This window comes from Petaurus breviceps, unplaced genomic scaffold (genome assembly GCF_028583685.1).
Source record: "Petaurus breviceps papuanus isolate PSGF00001 unplaced genomic scaffold, PetGlider_PUasm1.0 90808, whole genome shotgun sequence".
Taxonomy (NCBI): domain Eukaryota; kingdom Metazoa; phylum Chordata; class Mammalia; order Diprotodontia; family Petauridae; genus Petaurus; species Petaurus breviceps.
Genome location: NW_027187349.1, coordinates 14,361,366 through 14,385,742, shown reverse-complemented (window position 1 = coordinate 14,385,742; position 24,377 = coordinate 14,361,366). Strand labels below are relative to the sequence as shown.

Here is a 24,377-nt window from a genome sequence, read left to right as displayed (position 1 = left end):
AGAAGAATTAGACATGACTGAAATGAGTGAACAACATATATGTCTATGGAATTTTTAATAAAACTCTATGGGAAGCTACCACTTATTAAATTACTTTAATGAAAAAAAATGAATACTCAAAATGTCTATGCCTAGAGCACCTCTTATAAAAACAATCAACACAGTCTAGCTTACAAAAATTATTTACAGTTGGCTGAGTTGTACAATATACATTCATTACCAAGAACACCAGGAGAGGTATTTCCAATTCCTTATATGTATATAATTATAATTAATTGGAAACAATCTTAAGAATTTATCATTTCTACAGGGTGATAAAAAAAGCTATCTTTTAAGCTATTCACTGAAGTATCACCAGTTTGAAAATTTTTGAAAGAATGCTGCAAACACATTTTGGGTAGGATGTTGGGTAAGTCAATGAGGGTTATGGGACTTGATAGGGTAGGATGGTGGTAGTATCTTTTTGAAGATTCCATGTATTCCAGCACCAGCAGACCCCTCAGTTATCCTATACAATAGCCAGCATAAAAGTCATACTCACCTGCCTGTTAGAAGTGCTTTCAGAGTTGGCTTTAGGAGCTGAAAGAGAAATGTGTTTCAAGTTACATTTCATTTCATATAGAGGTCCACCTTCAGATGAGTACATTGAATGTAGCCTGTAGGATGCCACCTCTACAACATCTCTTACATTCACCTCCTTCCTTCTCACATACCTTCTACCCTGATGTAAATCTTCATTACCTCTCTCCTGGACTATTCTAATAGCTTCCTCACTATTTCCCTGCCACTATTTTTTTTCTCTCCAATGTATCCTCCCCATAGCTGTCAAGGTAATATTCTTAAAACTCAGATTTGATCATCCTATAACCCCGTCTGCAATCTTCAATGTCTCCTTATTGTACTTGGGACAAAATGCAAAATCTCTAGTTGGGTCTTTAAAGTCCTGCATAGTGCAACTTGGACCTCCTTACTTTTTCAGCCTTATTTCATATTGCATTAGGTCTCTTTGCTCTCTTTCTATTTCAGTTGAGCCCTGTCAGCTGTTTTCCACACACAGCATTCTTCTCCCAAACTCCATGCTTTTTTCACGAGTCATCCTCCCTGTCTGGGATGTACCGACTCCTCATCTCTGCCCTCCAGAGTCCTTTACTTCTTTCCTTTTAAAAACTGCTCAGAATGTACCTCTCCCTACACAAGGCCTTTGCTCTCCACAATTACTGCCACTATTTCCCACTTGAAATGACTTTACATGTATCTCATAGTTGTTTATTTGGGTGCACATTTTGTCCTGACCCCAGATGCCCAGCCTCAGGAGAATAGATACTCCTTAAAGACAGGAACTATTTTGTTTTTGTTTTTGTATCCCCAGAGACTCCAAGATAGTGTCCCTTTGACATACTTAATAAACATTTGTTGAACTGAATTGAATACTCAAGTTGATCACAGAAACTATTCTTAAAATATAATTCACATACAAGACTGAGATGATTTGGTTCCTCCTATAGTTTGTCATTAGCCGAGGATCTCACATTTAGAATACTGACAGCTAAATCAATAAAATAAGCAAGTTGAAAATTTATATGCTTACTTTGCTGGCACATTTATTATTAGCACCTTCTACACCCTTTTTTTGCTACTTCACTGTCATTAAAGAAGGGAGTCTGCACAAGATTTTTTAAGCCATTTTTTTAATCTTTCTTTGTTCCATAAGTTGATGTTCCCAAATAATTAATCACCAACAGCAGCAATCCTGGCCCTAGAGAAGTCCCTGTCTCACCTGTCTCACCTTAACTCTTCCTATATGTCTCCATTAGAAAGAGACGGTCCTATCCCCATTAGTTGCCAGTCTTTTTAAGCTATAAAGATGCCATTTATTCCCTGCTTTGCATAGATTTGAGATGTGTCTTCTTAAAGTGACAGTTGTAAAGGGGAGTATAGTATTTATGGTGAAAGACATATTTTGTATTTCTACATGTTAAAAGTCTTTCCTATGAATATCAACACCAGTTCTAACACTGTTCAAAAACTGTATCCTAGAGTTGCATTCCTGGGGCTATTTGTCTGGGAATGAAATGTTTCTGCAGAACCTTGGGAAATGTCACAATAAGACAAGAAACTATGTAATCCCCACACTGCTTAGCGTTTCTCCCTTTCCCTTGTAAATAACCGGGGAGGAGCATGGGAGACACTAAGCTTCTAGCTAGGGCCAATGAGTCTAGAATTTTGTCAATCTTTCCAAACTTCCCAGTGTAAATATGACCCAAAGATGCAAGATCCATAAAATGCTTCTGATTCTTCTCAGATAAGCCTTTCAGAGAACTGGAGGCAAGGTATTTTTTTAATGGAATGAAAATATCTCTCCACCATCCATGATCTGATTTTGGAGGAACAATCTAGCTACTTCAACTTAGTTTATCCTTAATGGGATTGCAATTTACCCTCTATCCTGGTGGCTAATGATTGACTTAAGCAGCTTGCAAATGATACCTCTTTCCTGTTCTAAAGCTCTTGGATATTTTATGTGGTGGAAGCAGTTTATAAAATCTAAAAAGAAAATCCAAGAAATGTCAAGATTTAAAAGTTAGAAAAGGTTCTTACTATGACGTTTCTTTGTGTTTGCTTTACCTTCTTCTTTTGTAACACCAAGGCAGCCCATTAGCTCTTGAACGGAGATGGATTTGTCATTATTCACATCACAATACTCAACAAATTTCTTCACACACTTCTTGGGTTTAGATTTTTTCCGAAGAAATCTCTTAAAGGGCTTGATTTCCTTCTTGCCAATGTCACCACTGGAGTTCTTATCAAGTAGCTTGAAATACCAGTGGACCACTCTCTCTTCTAGAGTGTGACTGGGATCAGGTTCTGAGAGTCTGAAAGGAAAACAATCTATGGAGCTTTCTTGAGATTCATTTGTTTATATAACATTGGAAAAGCATTTATTGGTCACTTACTATGTCCAGCAGTACTCTGTCATGTGCTAGAGGAGATAAAAGATATATGACCTAACCTCTGCCCTTAGGGAGCTTAAGGTCTAGTTGGGGTGGGGAAAATGCCCACAAATAAAGATAATATAAACTTGAATTATCTTAAATGTTAAAGAAGAGTACACAGAATTTTGAGATTAGATAAGCAACCTTTACTCCTGCTGGCTATGTATGGCCCCCTCTCCCAAACAACAAAGACACAATGTACCAACATCCTAGGCAGTGGGTAGTTCTTTCTGCCTGGACTTCTGGTGGTAGTGATGTTTTTAGTCCTCATCCTCACACATTTGCTTTAAGAAAAAAAAATAAACTTTTTCTAAGGCTTTAGAAAAAAACATTTTTTGTATTTTGTCATATGTCAAAAATTTGTCCACATTGTTTCCTAAATTACTCAAGCGTTCTAAGATATTGTTGATTCATTGAAAGCTAGATGTTACCTTTGGTATTGACCAAATTGTACATAACATAATCATCCTAATCCTATAGTTTATTCAAGAAGATATCCCAACTCAAACATGAGACACAACAGAAGAAATAAATTGAATTTCTATGTTTCTAGTTCAGTTTGCATTTAACTCACCAAAGTGTCATTCTGATGTAGGTATCTCTGAAAGGTGTATATTTATGGGTGTATTTGTGTTTGTGTGCACATGTGCGTGTGTGAAGGGAATCTTTAATTTGTTGCTTTTTGGTCAATAATATCTCTTTGAATCAGGAGGCCAAACCCTTTGAGGGATCAAATAGTAAAATGGATCTTCTCCGTAATTTGAATATGTGAAATAGCAGAATGTAAGCTTCTTAAAGACAGGGCCTGTATTTTATCCATTTGTTTTTTTATTCACTTATTCCTGTCTTTTAATTTTCAGCACTTATCATGGTATGTTGCTTTGCTGCACATAGCAGGACCTAAATAAGTATCTATTGAATTGCATTGGCTGAGTGCACAACTTTCTCCACTTTTGAATCTTCTTAGTTTGTTATTCAGGTGGGGTTGGGAAGTTTCTGGTACTTTTGATAAGATCCACTTGATTGACTGAATTTGAAACTAAGTTCATGTATATTAAATTCCTTGGGGCATTCTCTGGTGCAAATTACTTTCCTAAAAACTTGCTTAAAAATACTATTACTGGAAATTAGTTTATTGCTTTCTGCATTGATGAGGCAATGTTGTAAACGATAAATTATTTTTTCAGAAAAAAAATTCCCATAATATAAAATACAAACTAAAGTTTTGGGGTTCTTATTTTATTAAAATGAATTGATTCACCTCAGCCAACAGAAATTTTCTATTACAGTTCTTATCTTTTTTACTTTTCATGTCTTACTCTTAAATGACCATTAAAGAGAGATTTTTAACTGAGGGAGAATAAACATTCTTAGACCTTCATTCCAGTCCTTGCCACCTTCCTGGACAACCATTTCCTATGCCTCTGTCTCATTCTGTAACTTCCCTCAGAGTTAGGGCCTGTTCACCCTGGAATATCTAACCACCCCTGCAGCCTTTGCATTCTGAAATATCTCTCTGTAAGGCCTACCCCCTTCTTCTACTGGTTAGTTTCTCCTGGGGCCTCCATTTTGGGGAAGGACCTAGGCTGGCCCTCATTCCCTTGCAGACCCTGTTCTTGGCTTCCAGAATTCATAATCATACCCAAGCAAGTACCTTTATTCCCCTCCCTGCGGATCACTCTTTACCTTCCTTTTGTGTATTGTCTTCCTTTGCCCTCCCCACCCAATTAGAGTGTGTACTCCTTAAGGACAAGGATTGTCTTTCCTTTTGTTTATCAGTGCTTAACACTGTGTCTCCTAGGCACATAATAATAAAAACATTAAGGCTTAATAAATGCTTGTTTCCCTTCTTCCTTCCTTCCAGTAGAACAGAACTACATTTGGGGAAAAAAGATCAATAGTAGTAGAGAAAAAAAAAATATATATATATACATACACAATACATGCACATATACACACATATGTATATCTTCCGTGTCTGTACATATATACATGTGTGTGTTTATACACGTGTATACATGCATATACATGTGTGTATCTATACATATACATGTATATGGTGTGTCCTGGATAATAGAAGTTGGGAATTAATCATTAAAGCATAGGGGAAAATAGTTTGTTACTTCTCAGGAAAAAGAATGATGGTTAATACGTCACAACAGCATTATACTCGGGAAGTCCCTATGTAGAGAAATCAATAATTCTCTGTTGGTTATTCTCAGGGTACAGAAATGAGTTCTAGGAAAAAAAGATATCCCAATTAGACTGGTACTATAGAAGGAAATTTCAAGTGAAATAAAAACTGTTTTGGTGCCTTTTGGCAAAAGAATTGAAGAATTAATCAAAATAATAGAGAATGAACAACATTACTACATATTTTTTAAAAACTTGATCTAAGAATGATAAATTCAGTGTTCTAATTAATAATTGCTAGAATTCAACTCACTGTTTCAGTCTTATTACAAAAAGTACTTGAAGGGATGGGATTGGGATGGATTCTGTAAACAGGACCAAGCCTATGATTTCATTGGTATAGGGAATTCACATGTGATGAAACCCCCTCTAGCAACATAGGTCATTACCTTCTGTGCAACTTAAAGTCTTATAGTTATAATTGTAGGTAAGTGCCTAGAGCACTAGACAATTAAAAATGATTTGCTCAAGATAACTATATACTATATATATACTATGCCTTTTCTCTAGGTTCTATTCTGTCTGATCAGGCTGACCCATATCAAAACTTATTAGGGAGGTAATGAGATATGCCTCCTCAAATTGACTACAATAGAGCAAAAATAAATGAATGAATGAATGAATGAATGGAGTGAATGAATAAATAAATTAACAAGCAAATAGATAAATAAAAATGGAGATTGCTTCTAGGGAAAGACTTTTTTTTATTTTAATGTAAAAATCATCTTTCCCTAAGTGTCAGTTAAACCCAAGTTTAATACTGTTGTACCAGTTTCAGTGGTAATCCCAAAATGTTCATTTCAAATCCCCCCCAGAATCAAGTACAATTTACCTGCTAGATGAGGAGGAGGGGTCAGAAACAGCATGAACCATATCAGTGGACAAGGCATCCAGAATGCTGGTCAGGAATTCATTCTTCTTGGCCCCAGGACAACCTGAAAATTAAAAAGAAAAATTATATTCGTATTTAACATTATAATTTCATTCATATGAGGTAGCTAGGTGGCTTGGTAGAGTGCTAGGCTTGAAGTGAGGAAGACCAAATTTCAATTCTGGCCTTAGACATTAGTTGTATGGCCCTGGGCAAGTCATTTAACTTCTGTCTGCCACAGTTTCAGCAACTGTAAAATGAGGATGGTTGTTGTTCAGGCATTTTTGTTTGTGTCTGACTCTTTGTGATCCCATTTGTGGTTTTCTTGGCAAAGATATTGTACTCCAGCTCCTTTTGCAAGTAAGGAAACTGAGGCAAACAGAGTTAAGTGACTTGCCCGGAGTCATAGAATTAGTAAGTGTCTGAGGTTAGATTTTGATGAATCTTCCTGATTCCAGACCTGGCACTCCATTCACTACATCAAACGAGTTGCCCAATTGGCGTGATAATAACACCTAACTCACAGGGTTCTTATGAAGATCAAATGAGGAAATACCTGTAAAGTACTTACAAAACAGAATTTGGCACATACTACTTATTTATTTTCTTCCTTTTTTCCTTCCTTTCTTCCTTCCACTTCCCCATCCACTGGGAAGACGAGTTTCACTTTGCTATACTGCTGTGTGTTTTATGTGTTTTTCTCTTCCTTTCTGCTTTTAAGACAAGTGTTTGGAGGTTTGTTCATTCTTTCTGAGTCATTTTGAATATTTACAGATGTGCCACATTATCAGAGTTTCATCTTTTCACTTTCTTCTTTCAAAGCTGGCAAAGGATTCAACACCCTGATACAGAGCAGGCAAAAAATGAAGTCTTTCTCATCACCTCTTGTTAGGAATGGATATAACTGGCTGGTTCCACTGGTACCTCCAAGGAATGATTCTATGGATTTGGAAAGATCCCATGATGTCATATCTTCTTCCCCATTTGTTTAGTAATACCTAAATTCTAATCAGGTTGTAATATGTTTAATTTAAGACTCACAGACCTATTAGGTTGAAGTCCCTACACTGAGTAAGTCAGGCCTTCAACTCATGCCTGATGGTGAAATTACTGAAATTCTGAGAACACCTCTAGCTTCAGAGTGACTTCTCTGATACTCTTTGTATTAAGAATGAAGATATCAAACACATAGCTATTGAGAAGCTAACTTCTTCCCTGTGGAAAAATTAATCTTAAAAAGGGGGGAAAGTCATAGAAAATCATTCAAAGGATCCCATTTACTCTGGAGTTTCTCCAGTGTAAAAAAAAAAAAAGGTATGAAAACCAACAGGGAAGAGATCTGTCCATCAGTAGGGATTAATAATCTCATTATATTTCCCAGTGATCCCTTGATCAGGAAGAAGAATGATCTAAGATTAGAAAGTTCTGTCTTAGCAAATTACTTCTCAATTGGGTCCATGAGGAGGTGATTCAAAATGTGTGTCTATTTCTGAGCCATGATAAAAAAAAGAATGACTTGAGTTGTGTGGAGGTTCTGTACTATACCAGATAGACTCTGAAGAACAACATGTTTATGTATTTAAAAGTACCCTGTTTCTTATAAGTTTCTCTTTGACACTTGGGACTTTTTCTTTATTCTTGTGTATATAAAAGTTGTATATACCAAGCATGTATTTAAGCCAGTTCGACTTCATTAACTTCGCATATCAGAAAACAGATGTGAATCCTCAACAGGCATGGAATGGGAGTGGAGGTTGAGAGGACAAGGGGGAGGTAATGCTCTTCTCTTTTGAACACATCTGGAAAAGACAGATTATTATCTACAGAGAACTTCAACATGATGAGATTGGTACCTAGTCTTTATGTAAAAGGGGAAAAAATAACTTATCTATTGGCACATGCATAGAATGAAATATCTTTTTTTTGTGGAAAGAAATAGCAGATGTACATTTTTGGTACTCTGAAAACTTATTAATGGTACATCAAAAACCTCTTGAAATGCCCTCCTAGTTCTACATTTTTATAAAATGACAGCCTCCTTGGTCAGTATGATGCCAGCCCCGTCACTCAGGCCAAGCCTATCTAATCAAGAGAATTGCAACAAGGAAAATGTAATGACCTAAAATTTGTCCCTGAGGAATACTACTATTGGGAATAGAGTTGGTTCATTCTTTGTACTTATATCTGCAATTCCTCACACAGGGCCGAGAATATGGTAGGTGATTCAGAAATATTGATTATTGATTAATGGAATATAGGTCAGGGGAACTCTGCAAGGAAGCCTGTCTCTAGGACAAAATCATAGAAGTCATAAGTGAAACTATATGGATGTGCCCTTCAGAGCTAGTGAGTCAAACTTTGTTCCGTCTAAGATGGCCTTAAATTCTTTTGACACTTGAACTTTTCGAAGTTGCACCTTAGAACAGCTCCAACTAGGCTCCTTAGTGTGAATTATGAATTGCCTGAAGTGGTCACATTCCTTGAATTTATCTGCACATTTCTACTGGACTGGAACCAATTACCATACTTTATATAATTATAACTTTGAATTGTGTGAATTTCAATACATGCATCTGCTTTGACAGATTCATTAATTCTTTGTAATCAGAATTTAACTGCAATCACAGAATCTCAAGATTGAAGCAATCTCACAGGTTATCTTGTTCATTCCCCTCCTGACTAGGAACCTTCTTTACAACATCCACCCACCATTTAAGTGAGTGATGGGCAACTCACTACTTCTTGAGACAGCCCATTCCTCTTCTGTATGGGTTTAGCAATGGTTAGCAAGACCTGAAAACTACTTCCACATAACATTCACCTTCGTTCAGCCCTCAGGGGCCAAGGAAAACAAATCTAATTCTAATGGCAGCCCTGAAAGGGAAGGGAGAGGGGGAAGTAGGAAGAAGGAAGGGAAAAGAATGAGCATTTTTGTTGTTATTATTTAGTCATTTTCCAGGTATGTGTGACTATAATATCATTGGGGTTTTCTTTTCAAAGACATTGGAGTGGTTTGCATTTCCCCCTCCAGCCCATTTTAGAAATGAGGACACTGAGTCAAACAGGGTTAAGTGACTTGCCCAGGGTCACACAGCTAGTAAATGTCTAAGGCTGTATTTGTACTCAGGTCTTTCTGACTTCAGACCTACTCCTCTATCCACTATACAACTTAGCTGCCTCTAACAGATAGGGGAGGAGAGGTGTGAGTGATGAATTAAAAGCTATTTACCTCTAGGTAAAATAAAAGGCAAGAGAAAGCCATCTCCAGTGATTCCTCCCTCTCAGGTTGCCTTCCATTTGCCATTTATACATCTACCTTGGACTTACTTATTTACATATTGTCTCTCTCTTGTTTTTGTCTTTTTTTTTCGAGTTAAGCTTTTTATTTAATGTTACAAAAAATATTTAGCCAAACAGACCAAAGCCCAAGTCATCGTCAGACTCCTTGGATTCTTCTTTTTTTTCTTCCTCTTTCTTCTCATCTGGGGCAGCTGTGCTAGCAGGAGCAGCCCCTCCAGCAAGCAAAGCACCACCTGCTGCTGGGGCAGGTCCACCAACTCCTACATTGCAGATGAGACTTGCAATGTTGACATTGGACTGGGCCTTGGCAAATAATCCAGGCCAGAATGGTTCAATATTTACACCTGCTGCTTTCATGAGAGCATTGATTTTATACTACATGACAGTAACCTCATGGTTGTGAAGGATGAGGGCAGAGTAGATGCAGGCAAGCTCAGAAATGGCCATTTCAGCAGATGGATGAGGAGAGGCTTGTTTGTAGTGGTACTAGTCTCCAGCTGAAGTGAGGGTTCAGCCCAACCTGGCCTTAGCTTCTGAAGAAGAACCAAGCACCTTACAGACAACTGAAGGGCTTTCTTTTTTTGGAGGGGGGAAAGCAGGGCAATTGGGGTCAAGTGACTTGCCTAAGGTCACATGGCTAGTAAGTGTTAAGTGTTTGAGGTTGGATTTGAACTCAATTCCTCCTGACTCCAAGGCGGGTGCTCTATTTACTGTGCCACCTAGCTGCCCCCATATTGTCTCTTTCAAAAGAATGTAAGTTCCTTGGGGACAGAGACTATTTTTCCCTCTTTGTGTGCCCATCCCTCTTTGTATCTTTGCACAGTCTGGCATAAAATATGTGCTTAATAAAGGCTTATGGATTAACTGGCTAAATTTAAAATAAAAAGAAACCACATTTACACCATTAGAGGGAAAAGGTAAGGTTTTAGTACATGAAAAGTGATACAAATACTATAGTAAGGGGAAAACCTACCATGAAATACTGCTATTAAAACCCAACAGCTAGCTCCTATAGAAATGTTCATGACTAACTCAACAGCTTAAGGGAAAAAGAGAAGCCACAAAATAGTTACTGTTCAAGCACAAGGAAAATATTCAGCTTCTGACAAGTTATAACTTCAGTGGGCATGTACATAGGTGCAGTTACAGGTACACGGCATTGAAACATAATGAAGCCTCTGTTCTTGGCAGGTGTTATCAACATGGCATAACTCTTTTGGACCCTCCAACCATGCTACAATCCATCCTGTGCATAAAAAGGTAAGACTGGGCCACTTAGGTCTTATGTAACAAATAATTGGCACACGTGCCAGCATGCAGCAAAGGAAGGGTTAGCCCAGGCTGAAAGGCTGATAGTTCTCTCTTGCCTCCCGCTTCCTCTAATTTCGTTTTGTCCGACTGCCTATATTGTGTGGCTTTGACAGCTTACATAAATAATTTGTTGTTAAAGAGTTGGAGTTGAAACCACATGGTGTTACCCTGCAGGTTCAGAGATGTAACACAAAATTAAGTGTTTACTTTAGGGATAGTTTTACCCACAAGTATGTTCCCCATTCAAACACAGAATAGGTTTTAGAAACCTTAGACCAACAAATACATACCATGCATGACAGGAACATACACAAACACCTCACTTCAGTTGGAAACTCAAGAGGCTAATTTAAAATATATCATATACGTATGACCTGTCCCATTACTATGCCCTGATAGGCTGCTAAAAAACGAATGAAAGGTCTATTTGTAGAAAGGAGGGAGACAGGACTTTGCTATGGTCCTTCAGGGCTGAAGAAGCTTTATAAAAGATAGATGAATAATTCCCATTTGTTCACAAAGCAGGCTCTTCCCATGGAACACTGAAAAAGTGAATAACTTAGCTTGAAGATAAGGATTCTTAGTGCCTTTGTATTCATCTGAATAAATTCAAGTAAGACATATTTAGATTACCAATTATTTTCTCATGGTCTGGCTCAGTTTCTAGCCTTGGGTTGACTCCCATGGGTTATGTTACTTTGCTCAAGCCACTAACCACTCCAGGCCTTATTTTCTGCAACTATAAAATAGTTAGATTTGGTAATCAATCAGTCAATCAACAAGCATTTAAGAAATGCCTATTAAATGGCAGGTCCTGTGTAAGGGGATATAAAGACAAAAATGAACATGGAAAAAGCCTCTAAATTTCTTTTCAATTCTGACATTCAGTATGCCTATGAGTTGTTCCCTTGGAGGCAAAAAGGTGGCACTCATATAATCACAGTTATATAAAATATCCCAAAATTCTTGATGCAGTCTAGTTTAACCTAGTAAAGTTTAGAAATGCACAAGGACTTTTGAGACATCTGGCATGACTCAGGTTTACAAAGCACTTTGCAAACATTACCTTATTTGACACTCACAACTATCCTTTGAGGGAGGTGCTTTTATTATCCCCATTTTATAGAGGAGGAAATAGAGGCTCAGGGAGTGAGGTTTCATGACTTGCCAGGAGTCCTGGAACTAATAAATATCTAAAGTCTTTAGACAGTACTTGAACCAAAATCTTCCAGTGTATCACTAGATGATGTCATATCATATCAACTGTTCTCAAATTATGGTATTAGGGGAAAAATAGGTTGGATAACCATCATTACCACCACTATCACCACCACCATTATCAAAATACCTTTATTAAATATCTATTGGGTCAATTTATCACTCAAACAGTTCTAGCTTACAGAATGGGTAGAAAAGTAAATCTCTGTGTCATAAAATCATCAGTCTAGAAGGGACGTCAGGGAAAACTGAGACCCAGGAAGTATATATAACATACCAAAGGTTATACAAATAGTAAATCTAAGAGAGAGGATTTTGAACCCAAGTCTTTTTGACTCTACCATGCATGCCGTTTCCCTGCTTATATGAAGATTAATTTATGAAGTTTTTCGTCCTTTTTTCTTTCAATCTACAAATTGACCCTAGAGAATGCCCCCTATTTCACTGTATGATAAAGTACTTTGCTAAACTTACTCCATACAGTCTAAGGCTGGAATACTTCCCTGTGAATGGAATGCCATTTTAAGTACTCTGACATAGCAACACATCACAAAACGAGGTGAACAATTTGCAATGATCTCGTGCCTGGTATAGATAATGAATCCTCATCATTGGAGAAAAATTTCAAGACCCTCATCCTCTACTCCCTTTTCTCCTCAGACATTTCAATTCAGTTCAACAAACATTAGGATTACAGACCTCCGACAGGCAAGCACTAGGTGGTGAGAATAAAATGACAAAAATAAAGCCATCTCTGCCTTCAAGAAGCTTACAGTCTACTGAGGGAAGAACCAGGAAGACTACCAGTTTAAACCAGGTACTTATCAATTGTCCTGCAGTCTTAATCCTGGACCAAAAATTCTCTAAGATCTCTGTCAGGAGGTGGGAGGAACCTATCACACATTGGTACAAACACACCTTGGGGTCAGGGCTGACTTGACTTGGGATTGTAGTTCTTATATCATCATGTCTCACCTTTCTATAACCAGCCAGGGCCACAATCTCCACCAGCCCCTGGTTATAGACCACCATCCAGGTTGGTCCCCAAGCCTCCTTCCTTGTTCAAGGATTGCAAATCAAACCAACATGATCATTGCTTCTATGATAACCTACTGCCCTCTACTTCCACTCAGAATTACTGTGTCACACATGCCTAGGTCAAAGTCTATTTCCCAGGTCACCACTTCCTGCTCCCTAATACCTATCCATGTTGACCCCATGCCCTCCTATTTCTCTATCTCATTCTACTTTACCTTTCCATTGTGTTTTCTAGAACACCACTCTATCGTTAACAAGCTTCCCTTCATATTACATAAGAAATGAGCTCTCATAGTGCAAATATATTTATATCAATATCATCTATATCTATCTTGTATTTAATTTCCTATGAACAGACTGTTACTTCTTTCCCTCCTCCCACAACCCAAAGTAAAATGTAAGCTCTTTAAAGATATAAATTGTTTAGCTTTTATCTTTGACTCTCCAGCCCCTGTAGTACATGTTTAATAAATACTTATCAAACTGAATTAAAATGACACACCAATAAGGAAAATTGAAGAGGGGGAGACATAGTAATAATAAGTAGGTAGATCCAGACCATCTATAAAAGGGAAATGACACCTGAGTCCAATCTTGAAGGAAAACAATGATTCTGAGATGAAGATATTCTGGACAACCAGAAGACTTGAACCAAGTGCATGGATCTGGAACATGGTATATGGAGTTCAACAAATAATGGTTAGGTGTAAACTAGAGGTCACAAAGGGGAATGGCATGAAATGAACCTGGAAACACAGGTGGGAGAAAGACTATGGATTCAATAACCATTTGAGGGAAGGGGAGGGAATGGGGCATTAAAGTTTGTTGGGAAAAGAATGGCACCGTCAGACTTGTGTTTTAGGAAGCTTATTTTTGAAGGATGGAGTGGAGAGGTGAGAGATTGAAAGCAGAGATGCCCATGACATAACAATAGTGCAAGAGAGAAGCAATGAGAGCCCAAACTAGGGGCTAGGTGTGTGGGGTGATTAGCTTGACATGAAATATGTTGTAAAAATAAAATCAATAAGACTTTGGTACTCATTGGTCATGAACAGTAAGGGAGAGTAAAACTGAAGGATAGAATGATAGTGGTTACCTTGACAGAAATAAGAAAGTTTGAAAACAGAATAAGTTTGAGAGAAACAGAATGAGTGTCATTTTTGTCCCTGAATTTAAAATGCCAGTGAGATGTCCAGAATCAGATAGTCTATAAGCAGCCTTGTCATTCAGTCGTTTTCAGTCATATCTGACTTCATGACTCCCTTTGGGGTTTTCTTGGCAAGGATACTGGAGCTACTTTCCTCTTCAACTCGTTTTACAGATGAAGAAACTGAGACAAACAGGGTTAAATGACTTGCCCAGGGTCATGCAAAACTGTGAGGCCAGATTTGAATTCAGGAAGACAAGTGTTCCTGACTCCAGGCCCAACACTCTATCCAGTGCACCACCTGCCTGTCCAATAAGAAGCCTAGAGATATCAAATAACATGAGCAGAATTAGGGTAGGAGAGAGAGATTAGGTCAAGATAAATAGGTTTAAATAACATCTGCATAGAGATGATATTCGAATTAATTGGAGCTGATGTACTGTACTTGTACTCTGAAAGAAACCAGCAGAATAGAATGGTCAGACAGGTCAGAGCACAGTGTCACAGAAGAGAGGAGAGAGAATCAAGGAGGAGTTAGTCATTGCTCCAAAAAGCTGCAGAGAAATCAGAGGATGAGTCCTGAGTTAGCAGGTAATCAAGAAAAGCTTGGAGAGAGGGATTCAGTGAGAATGCAGAGGCCAGAAAAGTCAGTGAGAGGCAAAGAAGTTGAATCAACTAATCTAGGTAAGAGTTTCTTAACCTTTTTCATACCTTAGAACACTTTGGACATCTGGTGAAGTCTATTAATCTAGTATTAGAACAATCTTCCTAAATGTATAAAATAAAATCTATAGTATTCCCAAGGAAATCTAGTTTTCTAATCTATTTAATGCACATATGTACCTATACATATCTCTTCATATATTTATATATACACACATATGCGTGTATATGTATATAAATATGTATATACATGCATATACGTATATATTTTTAAAAATAGGTCACAAATCCCAGGCTAAGGAACCTGTGGTCTAAATGGTTCTTTTGAGGAGTTTGAGAGTGAAGTGGAGAGACACTGAATATTAGCTTGCATGGTTAGATAACATGAGGGATTTTTAAAGCATGGGGTAGAGCTACACAGATTTATAAGCAATGGGGGAAGAGCTGGGACATCAGGAAAAACTGAAACTCAGCAGAGAGGAAATGATTAATGGAAGAAGGTCCTAGAGAAGATTAAGAGGATAGGATTGAGGGAACAGGCAGAAAACTTTGGGAAGGAAAAGGGCTGCCTAAAGATAGAGAGGATGGATGAGTGATGCTGTAAAATGGTTTTGAGATGTGGGGAGGCAAAATTAAGGTTTTAATTGCATGATAATTGCATGATGATTTAATTGCATGATTCTTTGTTGAATCATCACCCATCTCCTGCTACCTTCGCACCTGAAATCATCAAAGCCCTTATTTTAATTTAGTCCTCTCTCTCTTCATGTGTTCTCTTGAAAGGACATCAGCTTCCATTAATTCAAGTATCATTTCTATAGAGATGATGCCCAAATCAATATGTCTAGTTTTAACTTTCAGTTTGTTGACTCTGAAAAGATATCACTACCTGTCAAGTTTACAAAGCAGGTATAGTTATCTACTTATTATGTATAAGCTATAATAAATGTTTGAGGAGCAGCTAGATGGCACAGTAAGAGCACCTGCCCCAGAGTCAGGAGGACCCAGGATCTGTTCCGGCCTCAGATACTTAACACACACACACACACACACACACACACACACACACACACACACTGGCCATGTAACCTTGGGCAAGTTACTTAACCCCAATTGCTTAAAAAATAAATGTTTGATTATGAAAAAAAAAAAGGAGGGGAAGAGTATAAAAGGAAGGCTAACTAATCCTCCTCCTACCCTTCTACATAGGCTGTTTACACTGCTTTTCATCCTTATATGTGATGTTCTTGAAATTTACATTTCTACCAAAATAATTAATTAATATTGTAAAGACTCAATTGAGAAAAATTTACAGAGGTATTTGTCCTATATTATCCCCCAATTTCTTCATTCTGTGGATTAGAGTCATGATGAAAATAAACCAATCCCTATTCATAGGACATTTTGAAATTTAGAAAGTAGAATCCTTTTAGCTAGATATTACTGAAATTTTACAATTTTACCAACAGTAATATTTCTATGTTAGAGCTCACAGTAGACTCTATTCTCTTATACCTCTCCCTTCAAAACTGCTCTTATGAATGACTATATAGTAAAATGCTATTTCACTTTATATTCTAGCATATACATGTCACATAAGACACCCTTTTGACAAGTCTTTTTATCATATAAAATTTTGGACAAGAAAGTGGAAACTTTGCTCTTTTAATACTGACCTGTTATTCCAGAGTGGTACTAATGGATTTCATAATGCAGCTGAGTAGGTGAAATGATGAGAAAATATTTTCTTTCAAAGCACTTAACACCTTTAGTAAGGTGACTATAGCAATATGCTTCTTCAGTCTTTGGAATGGGGGGGAAGGAGTCAGGAGTTCAGATCTGGCCTCAGACACATTAGCTGTGTGACCCTGAGCAAGTCACTTAAACATGTTTGACTTAGTTTCCTCATCTGTAAGATGATCTAGAAAAGGAAAGAGCAAACTACTCCAGTATCTTTGCTAAGGAAACCCCAAATGGGGTCACAAAAATTTGGACATGACTGAAACTTCTGAATAGCAAAAAAAGAAAGAAAGAAAATAGGTGACAGTTATTTATCTGATGTGAATGAATTACAGTCTTGCTAGCAGATTAAATGACCCCCTTAAGTGCATAATCCTATGACATATTTTGCATACAGAAGTCACTCATACTTTACCCCCCTCCAATCATTTTTATGTCTAACATGAAATATATTTTGATTCTATCAGGAAAAAAAACAAACCACCAAAAAGATGAGGCTCCTACCTAACGGAGTAACTGGAAAGATCAAATAAGATAAAGTATTCATAACATTTTATAAATCTTATATATGGTCGTGAGAGTTACTGTGGCCAAAAAATTCTTTACCCTGTTGGGAAACTGGTGATAAGCCTCTCTGAAATTAGCTAGGCTAGGCCTCAGATGAAATACATGTAATTCATTATGGGGCCTATGCTACAAGAGTTTTCAGCTTGCTAGGACCTGCAAATGTTCAACTGATACTAACCCAATGTTTGGGGACCTTGGCTGCCTCTATACCTCAATGATACATGGCTGAAGACTTCAGTGGTGTAAGACATAAATCAAATAAAACTTCAGTTCCAAATATAAGTAGCTTGTAAAAAGATCCATAAAAATTAAATGTATAAATCCAAGCTAATGAGAATCAGGCTGCCATGCTATTTTTATGCCTGACTATGCTAGAATTAAAAGATTGTCATAATGGTAGAGGAGTCTGAGCCAATAAACAGCTCTTGCATCAGCATTTGATAAATGAAAACAGTGTCTTCATGATCACAATGCATTCAAACAAACTGTGGGTATAAGCTGACATGGTCTTTTTGAATCTGAGAAGTAAGTATACAGGTGATAGAAACCAAAGTTTGACAGTAAAAGTAATACACAAAAGAAAAATATTAATTTAACTTATTTTGTCAAGGAATGAAAAAATGAAATTGCTATCACTGTAATCTCATATGTAGAAGTCATGGAACTATCTCTAAACACTTCCTTATTATTCTGAAATTGATCCCTCTAACCATGGTTCTATTTTCATTTTATTTTGTTGTTGGTTAGTCAATAGTGTCTGACTCTTCATGTTCTCATTTGGGGTTTTCTTGGCATAGATACTGGAGTGATTAGCCACTTCCTTCTCTAGCTCCTTTTACAAATGAGGAAACTGAGGCAAACAGGGTTCAGTGACTTGCCCAGGGACATACGACTAGTAAGTACCTGGGATTGAATGTGAAATAGAGTCATCCAGACTCTAGGTCCAGAACTCTATCTACCGTTCCATCTAGCCTTCTTTCTTTCATTTTGGTTAGCTCATAATATAATCATAAGAAGAATTACCAAATGTAATAAGAATGTAAATTTTGAAGATCTTCCCTGCCCCTAGGCTAATGTGCACCTGAAGCCTGGGGTGGGAGGCTTGTTTTTCAGTAGATACAATGTAATAAGAATGTAAATTTTAAAGATCTTCCCTGCCCCTAGGCTAGTGTGCACCTGAAGCCTGGGGTGGCAGGCTTGTTTTTCAGTAGATACTTCTTGATTAGCCAGTGAGTCAATAAGGTTGTTACATTCTCTGAACCAGGAGAAGGCTACATAAGCCCTGATGTGTAGCTTTGTTTTGGGACTCACTTTGAGAAGTATTCTGTGATTTGATCTGATTTCTGGGAAGCCGTTGTTGAGAGTCCCCCAGCTTTGAAAAACCCAGAATGTGGAAACCCAGATGTTGACTGGGTATGGATGTAATGGTTGGACAGTTTGGAAATCTGTCTACTTGATGTTTCTGTCTTGATAATTATGCCTGTATACTTTGAGGTTCAGGGTGCTGACCTTTTCTCCTGAACAAGGTAAATGATATATGTCTGACTGATTAAAGTAAGCTTGTTAACCCATTTTGAGTTGCTTTCCTTTAACAAAGCAGATCCAAGAACTTGTGGTAGCTGCAAACCCTGAGGACCCTTGGGGTGCTTGCTGCTACACCAAGTCATCTGGCCAACACAGAAGAGAAACTCAACAATGGATAAAACGAAAGTCTGGCAACTTCTCTCCCTGTTTCAAGACCTTGGGCAAATCACTTAGACTCAGTTTACTCATCTATAAGGTAAGATAAGATTAAATGGTCTTTGGGTCCCCTCCATTTGTTAAATTATTTTATTTTATACTTTTCCTCTCCTATCAATTCTATTTTAGTTTGACTCATGAGAATCTTTGATGTATGTTGACATGTAGAAAAGATGGAAAAAATAATAATGGTATGACTAAAGCCAATGTCAGTTTCATTGGTTGAATGAAACATTTGCAGGTTTGATGAATTTGATAAATGATCAATCACACTTTTCACTGGGGAAGAGTACTAAATCAATTCAGATCAATATTTATTAGCTGCCTAGGCTAACTTTGTAATATTAGTGTTTTAATGAACACCATTTGAAATGTGCTCAATACAAATGAGTAACATTATTCTTTGGATGACAGATCTGATAAGGATCTTGAAACCATCCAATCTGCCTAGTACATAATAAGTCCTTAATAAATGCTTGTCACCTTTACTGATAGAAGAAGAAATGGAGGCCCAGGAAGGTTTTGACTTGCCAAAGGTCACAGATGTAACAAGTGTCAGAGGCAGGATTTGAACCTAAGTCCACTGACTCCTTTGCACTTTATCTAGCTGCTCAGACTACAAAAGACATACTGAATATGACATTTATGAGAATATATAGAAATAGGGATCCCGAGAGGCAGAAGTAAAGAATGAGTGCTCCATCTCTTGATGGAATGTCATGTTGTAAGGAACAACAAAAATACAAATTAGACTGGAAGGAAGGGTGCAAGAAGGGAAATAATGTGCAATTACTCTGGAAATTCCGTTTGAAAACAAGCTGTAAAGGGCTTTAAATTTCAAACAGTATTTGATCCTAGAAGTAATAGGGAGCAGAAGAGTGACACAGACAGATCTATGCTTTGAGAACATCACCTTGGCAGCTTTGTGAAGGATGAATTGGAAATGAAAAGCCCTAGAGGCTAGAAAAGCAATGAATTGATCGTTAATTCACGCAAGAGGACTGAGGACCTAAACAAGGGTGGAGACCTGGCCAATGAGGAGAAGTAGATAAGAGAAATATTATAAAATATAGACTGGACACAATCTGAGAATTGATTGGATGTGTGGGGAGAGGAAGAGTGAGGAGTCACATTCTATTTCTTACAACAGCCCTGTGAACTAAGTTATGTGTGGATTTCTTTTCCCCATTTTATATATGAGAAAACCAAAGCCCAGAGACAATGAGTGAACTGCCCCGGCTCATATATTGATAAGTGTTAGAATTGGGATATCACATGCATTTTCTGCCTAAATTATTTGTATTATTACAGACTAAGGGAAGGAAGGAGGACTCACTCATAAATACACTCCTATATTTGCACAATTTTAATCAATTAACATTTAATAAGCAATTATTGTGTGCCAGACACTATAAGAATACAAAGAAAATCAAAAGATATTCTCAGCTTTCTAGTTTACAATCTAATGAAATTAGATTAAGTCTGTAAATTTAAAACCTTAAAACAATAATTCCGTGTTGTCTTTTTTGAGGGGAACTTCTATATAAATGTGAATAGCACCCACAATATTTGATTCATAGATCCTTTCCCTTAAAGGACAGATACAAGATCACAGTGGTAAACTAGAGGTAAAATTTGGTTAGCACAGAAAAGGTGAGGCCCTACAGACCCAGGGGGGTCGGCCTACAATTTGGAAGTTTCTTAAGCAACGTGTTTTTTGTGCATCCAGGCATTACCACCAGCAGCCAAAAACTGTGGACACAGCACTCAGCTGACAACTTGATTAATGAGACATGAAGCTCGGACTGAATCTAAATAAGGAATAGTCTGTAGTTAGAAATCTTGACTCTCCTCAGCATTCCTTGGGGTAATGAAACCAAGGCCTTAGAGTCTCATAGTTGCTTGTTTTGTGCTACTCAGATTTTCAATTGAGGCCAGGTACACACATACACACACACACATATCTGAACATGAACAAGAAGACTTAATGTGGCCCTGGTGAGTAAACTTCAACCTCAAACTTAAAAACATCAGATTTTTAAGAAAATTCTGTTTGCTTGTCTCACTAACCCATCTCTGTGTCTTAATGTTGAATCTTTTATAAAATGTTGTTTTGAATATCAGATGAATTTGCAAAGTAGAAAGCAAATATTCTGGGTTTCATGTTTTACAACTACATGGAATTCAAAAACTAAACATCTTGGCCATTAGGAAAAAATCCATGGCCTCGAAGATTTGCAAAGCAGTTCAAAGACTATGCTGTCCCTTTAAATTCTCACCAGTCTATCCGATAGTGGACTGACATGCAATTGTGTGATAGAGCCAATTGTTAAAATTCCGGGGCGGGCATTTATACCTCACAAATAGGCATGCTATAAATAAGGGATTTATTGTTTTGTTGATTGCCTAGAATTAAAAAAATAATGGAGGAAATATTAATAATGCAAATTAAGCTTAAAAGTGGTTGCAGGAAATCATCCCCTCAGAGAGATGGTTGCTAAATATCTAATAGCACACTATTATCTGGCAGGGAAGCTAGGTGGTGCAGTAGATAGAGCGCTAGGCCTAGAGTCAAGAAGATGTGAGTTTAACCTCAGACACTTACTAGCTGTGTGACCTTGGACAAGTCACTTAGCCAGGTTTGCCTCAGTTTCCTCATCTATAAAATGATCTGGAGAAGTAAATGGCAAACCACTCCAGAGTCAGATATGACTGAAAACAACGAAACAAACAACACTGTTTGACAGATATATTTTATAGATGTCTTTTTTGAAGACTTGCCATATAGACAAGGTATTAGCCTTGTTCTATTTGGACTTAGTATACAGAGCTAGAAGCAATATGGTAGAAGGTGCAGAGAGATTTCATCTGGATACAAATAAGAAAGGTTTCCTTTCATCAATCAGTAGTGCCTAAAAACAGAATAGTTACTTCAGAAGGTAGGGAATTCCTTCTCAAAGAAGGTCTTCTTACCTATGTTAGATAGGTGCTTGTCAGACATGTTGCAGTGGAGATCCTATTTAGGTATGGATTGAACTAATTTTCCTTAGATATTGCTTCTGAATCAAAATCTGATTCTACAAATTTCCATCAGTCCTTCCCACATTTCTTAGGGACATATTTAGCAGGAAACTCCCAGAAGCTGAATCCCATTTGGTGTGGAATTTTTGTCCTTTATTAGTTATGAAAAAGACCATCTTGAGAAAAAGAGCCTGTAGGGAGTTGGATCTTAGCAAGGAAATAGCATATTGACTGGTGGAGAAACAAAACTCTAATTATGAGAGTCCACAAAAAAAAAACAAGTTAGAGTTGAGTCTGATAATGATGGTGGCTACCCCAAAGTCTTTCTCCTGTTTTACATCAAATCTCAATGCTTCCAGTTAACCTTGAGGACAGATGTACAGGGAAGATGATTTCTGTGAAAACAAGACTCAAGGAACACTTCATACCAAAGTTTTGCTCAAGAGACTAGAATATAAAGATAATCCATTGCTGAGAGATGTTTTTTGAGAAATTGGTTTCATTATCTTAGCTATTATAATTTGGCATATTGGAAGTTATACACTAAATTGTCCGAGGCAAAGGGAGTTTTTGCACAGTAAGAGGCCTTAATAGATCAGCCCCAGCTCTTGCTTTGGGGTTGTGCTCACTCCCCTGCCCTTTTCCCCCTCACAGACCATAATAATCCTTGTGGGCAGGGACTGTTTTCATTTTTCTTTGTATCCACACTACTTGCATATATTTGGCACTTAATAAACCCTTGTTGAATATACTTACATTGAGTTATGGTGAAAAAGGAAGGAAAAACATATATGACAACCACTGAAAAAAATAGATTGCTATAAAGGCAGAAGGCATTTAAAATTCATTATTATAATTACTATGATTTCTCCCATGAGGTGCTTTATTGTAGTTTCTCAAAAGGGTCAACTAGTAGTGTGTGGGCTTCAGCAGATTCTGCTGTGCTAGAAAGACTATGAGTATACCTCTGTTGTTGAACTTTATATAAAAAAAAGATTCATCAACAGCAGATAATGATTTTTTTTGGAAGTAAGGTAAAGGACTAATACATATAGAGTGGATAGAATTGTAGGCCTGGAATCACAAATCTTGTCTCAGCTGTTTGTTAATTATGTGACCTTGAGTAATTCATTTAACTTCCATCTGCCATTATTTTCTCAATTGTAAAATAGAGATAATAACACCTACCACCCTGGGTTATATAGATAAAATAAAGTAGTATTTACGAAGTACTTAGCATAGATGCTTAATAAATATTTGTTCTCTTCCTTACACTTATACACAGTGTGGTTACGATTCTTTTCATTTGAAGGAGTATTCAGAAAGTTGAGATCACAAATTCACAAGTATAGCTAAATGATCCATGCTCTCCTTGATAAAGTACCTTTGCAGATGGAACAGATTACAACACAGCCCACACCTACTTATTTTGTCCAATTCTTATCTATAATCTCCCATCAATCTTCTATGGAGGAGCTTCCAAATGTCCTGAAGGACTTCCTTTACCTATTTTCACATTTCCTGGCTACCTGGTGCAGTACTACCTGGGTGTAGAATTTGGGACTATTTGTCCTTGTTCTTGACATTAACCCAAGCAAACTACTTAACTTCCACAACTCATTGTGATTGTAAATTGCAGTGAAGGTGCTACCTTGCCTGGATAAAGGAAGTTTCCTTCCCTGGAAGTTCTTTATATCGATGAAATCACAAGCCCATCAGTATCAGTTCTGCTCCTTACTAAATCGAATAGACAATTAATCATACATGATTAATTAAACTGTCTCCTTCCCAGTCCTCCTTTTCCCCTGTAGAATGCTTTTGGAAGAACAAGCTGCTTAGTGCATTCTTTTTATTGTTTCCCAGAACACACTCCCTGCTGCCTTCAGCTGTCAGAAAGCCCATTAATGTTGGTAATGTTATATATAGTATGCATTCAGATTTACTTATGTGCTGTCCCCAATTTTTACTAGTTGGTTTGGATATATTAATTTTTATTTTCAGTTTGATTCTCTAGGTATTAACAAGCTATTAATCCCCTTCCTCAGGAGAACTCCACCATAGTCCAAAATAGCCAAATTTAAAATGTCCAGATTTATGGCTATCAAGACAAAGAAATCATGAAAATTATATATTATATATCTATAATTATATGTAATATGTCGATTATATTTCATATAATGAGATAAATAACCATACAATTACAATTACTAATGTAATTAATGGTATTATGTATAATAGTATATTTCTAATATATATGACTGTGTGTATATGTATGTGTGTGCCTACATGTGTGTGTAAATAATAAATACAGTAAAAACAGGTTTTAGGGAGGTAATATAGTTTTTTGGGAAAGGCCAGAACTGAAGTCAACAAACATTTAGTAAGTACTTGGAACTAGGTGCCAAGGTAGTGTATGTTTTGCTAAACATTTGCATACAAAGGCAAAAACATGGTCCTTACTTCCCAGGAGCTCATGCGCTACTGAGGGAGATAATATGCAAGCAATTCTGTGTGTGAGTGTGTGTGTATGTGTGTGTGTGTGTGTGTGTGTGTGTGTGTGTGTGTGTGTGTGTGT

General features: G+C 37.3%; 1 protein-coding gene across 5 annotated transcripts in view; it reads right to left on the bottom strand.

The window, feature by feature from the left end:
- The window catches only part of SMOC2 (SPARC related modular calcium binding 2), a 261,908-nt gene that overhangs the window by 5,764 nt on the left and 231,767 nt on the right, over positions 1-24,377 (bottom strand). For 3 of the 5 annotated variants that reach the window (XM_069070461.1, XM_069070460.1, XM_069070463.1), the window contains 3 exons: positions 6,019-6,121; positions 2,599-2,873; positions 542-579 (listed from right to left, as the gene is read on the bottom strand). In XM_069070461.1, coding sequence (XP_068926562.1) covers positions 542-579; positions 2,599-2,873; positions 6,019-6,121 — 416 coding nt within the window. The remainder of the gene's footprint in view (positions 1-541; positions 580-2,598; positions 2,874-6,018; positions 6,122-24,377) is intronic. The other 2 variants (XM_069070462.1, XM_069070464.1) reach the window with 1 other exon arrangement.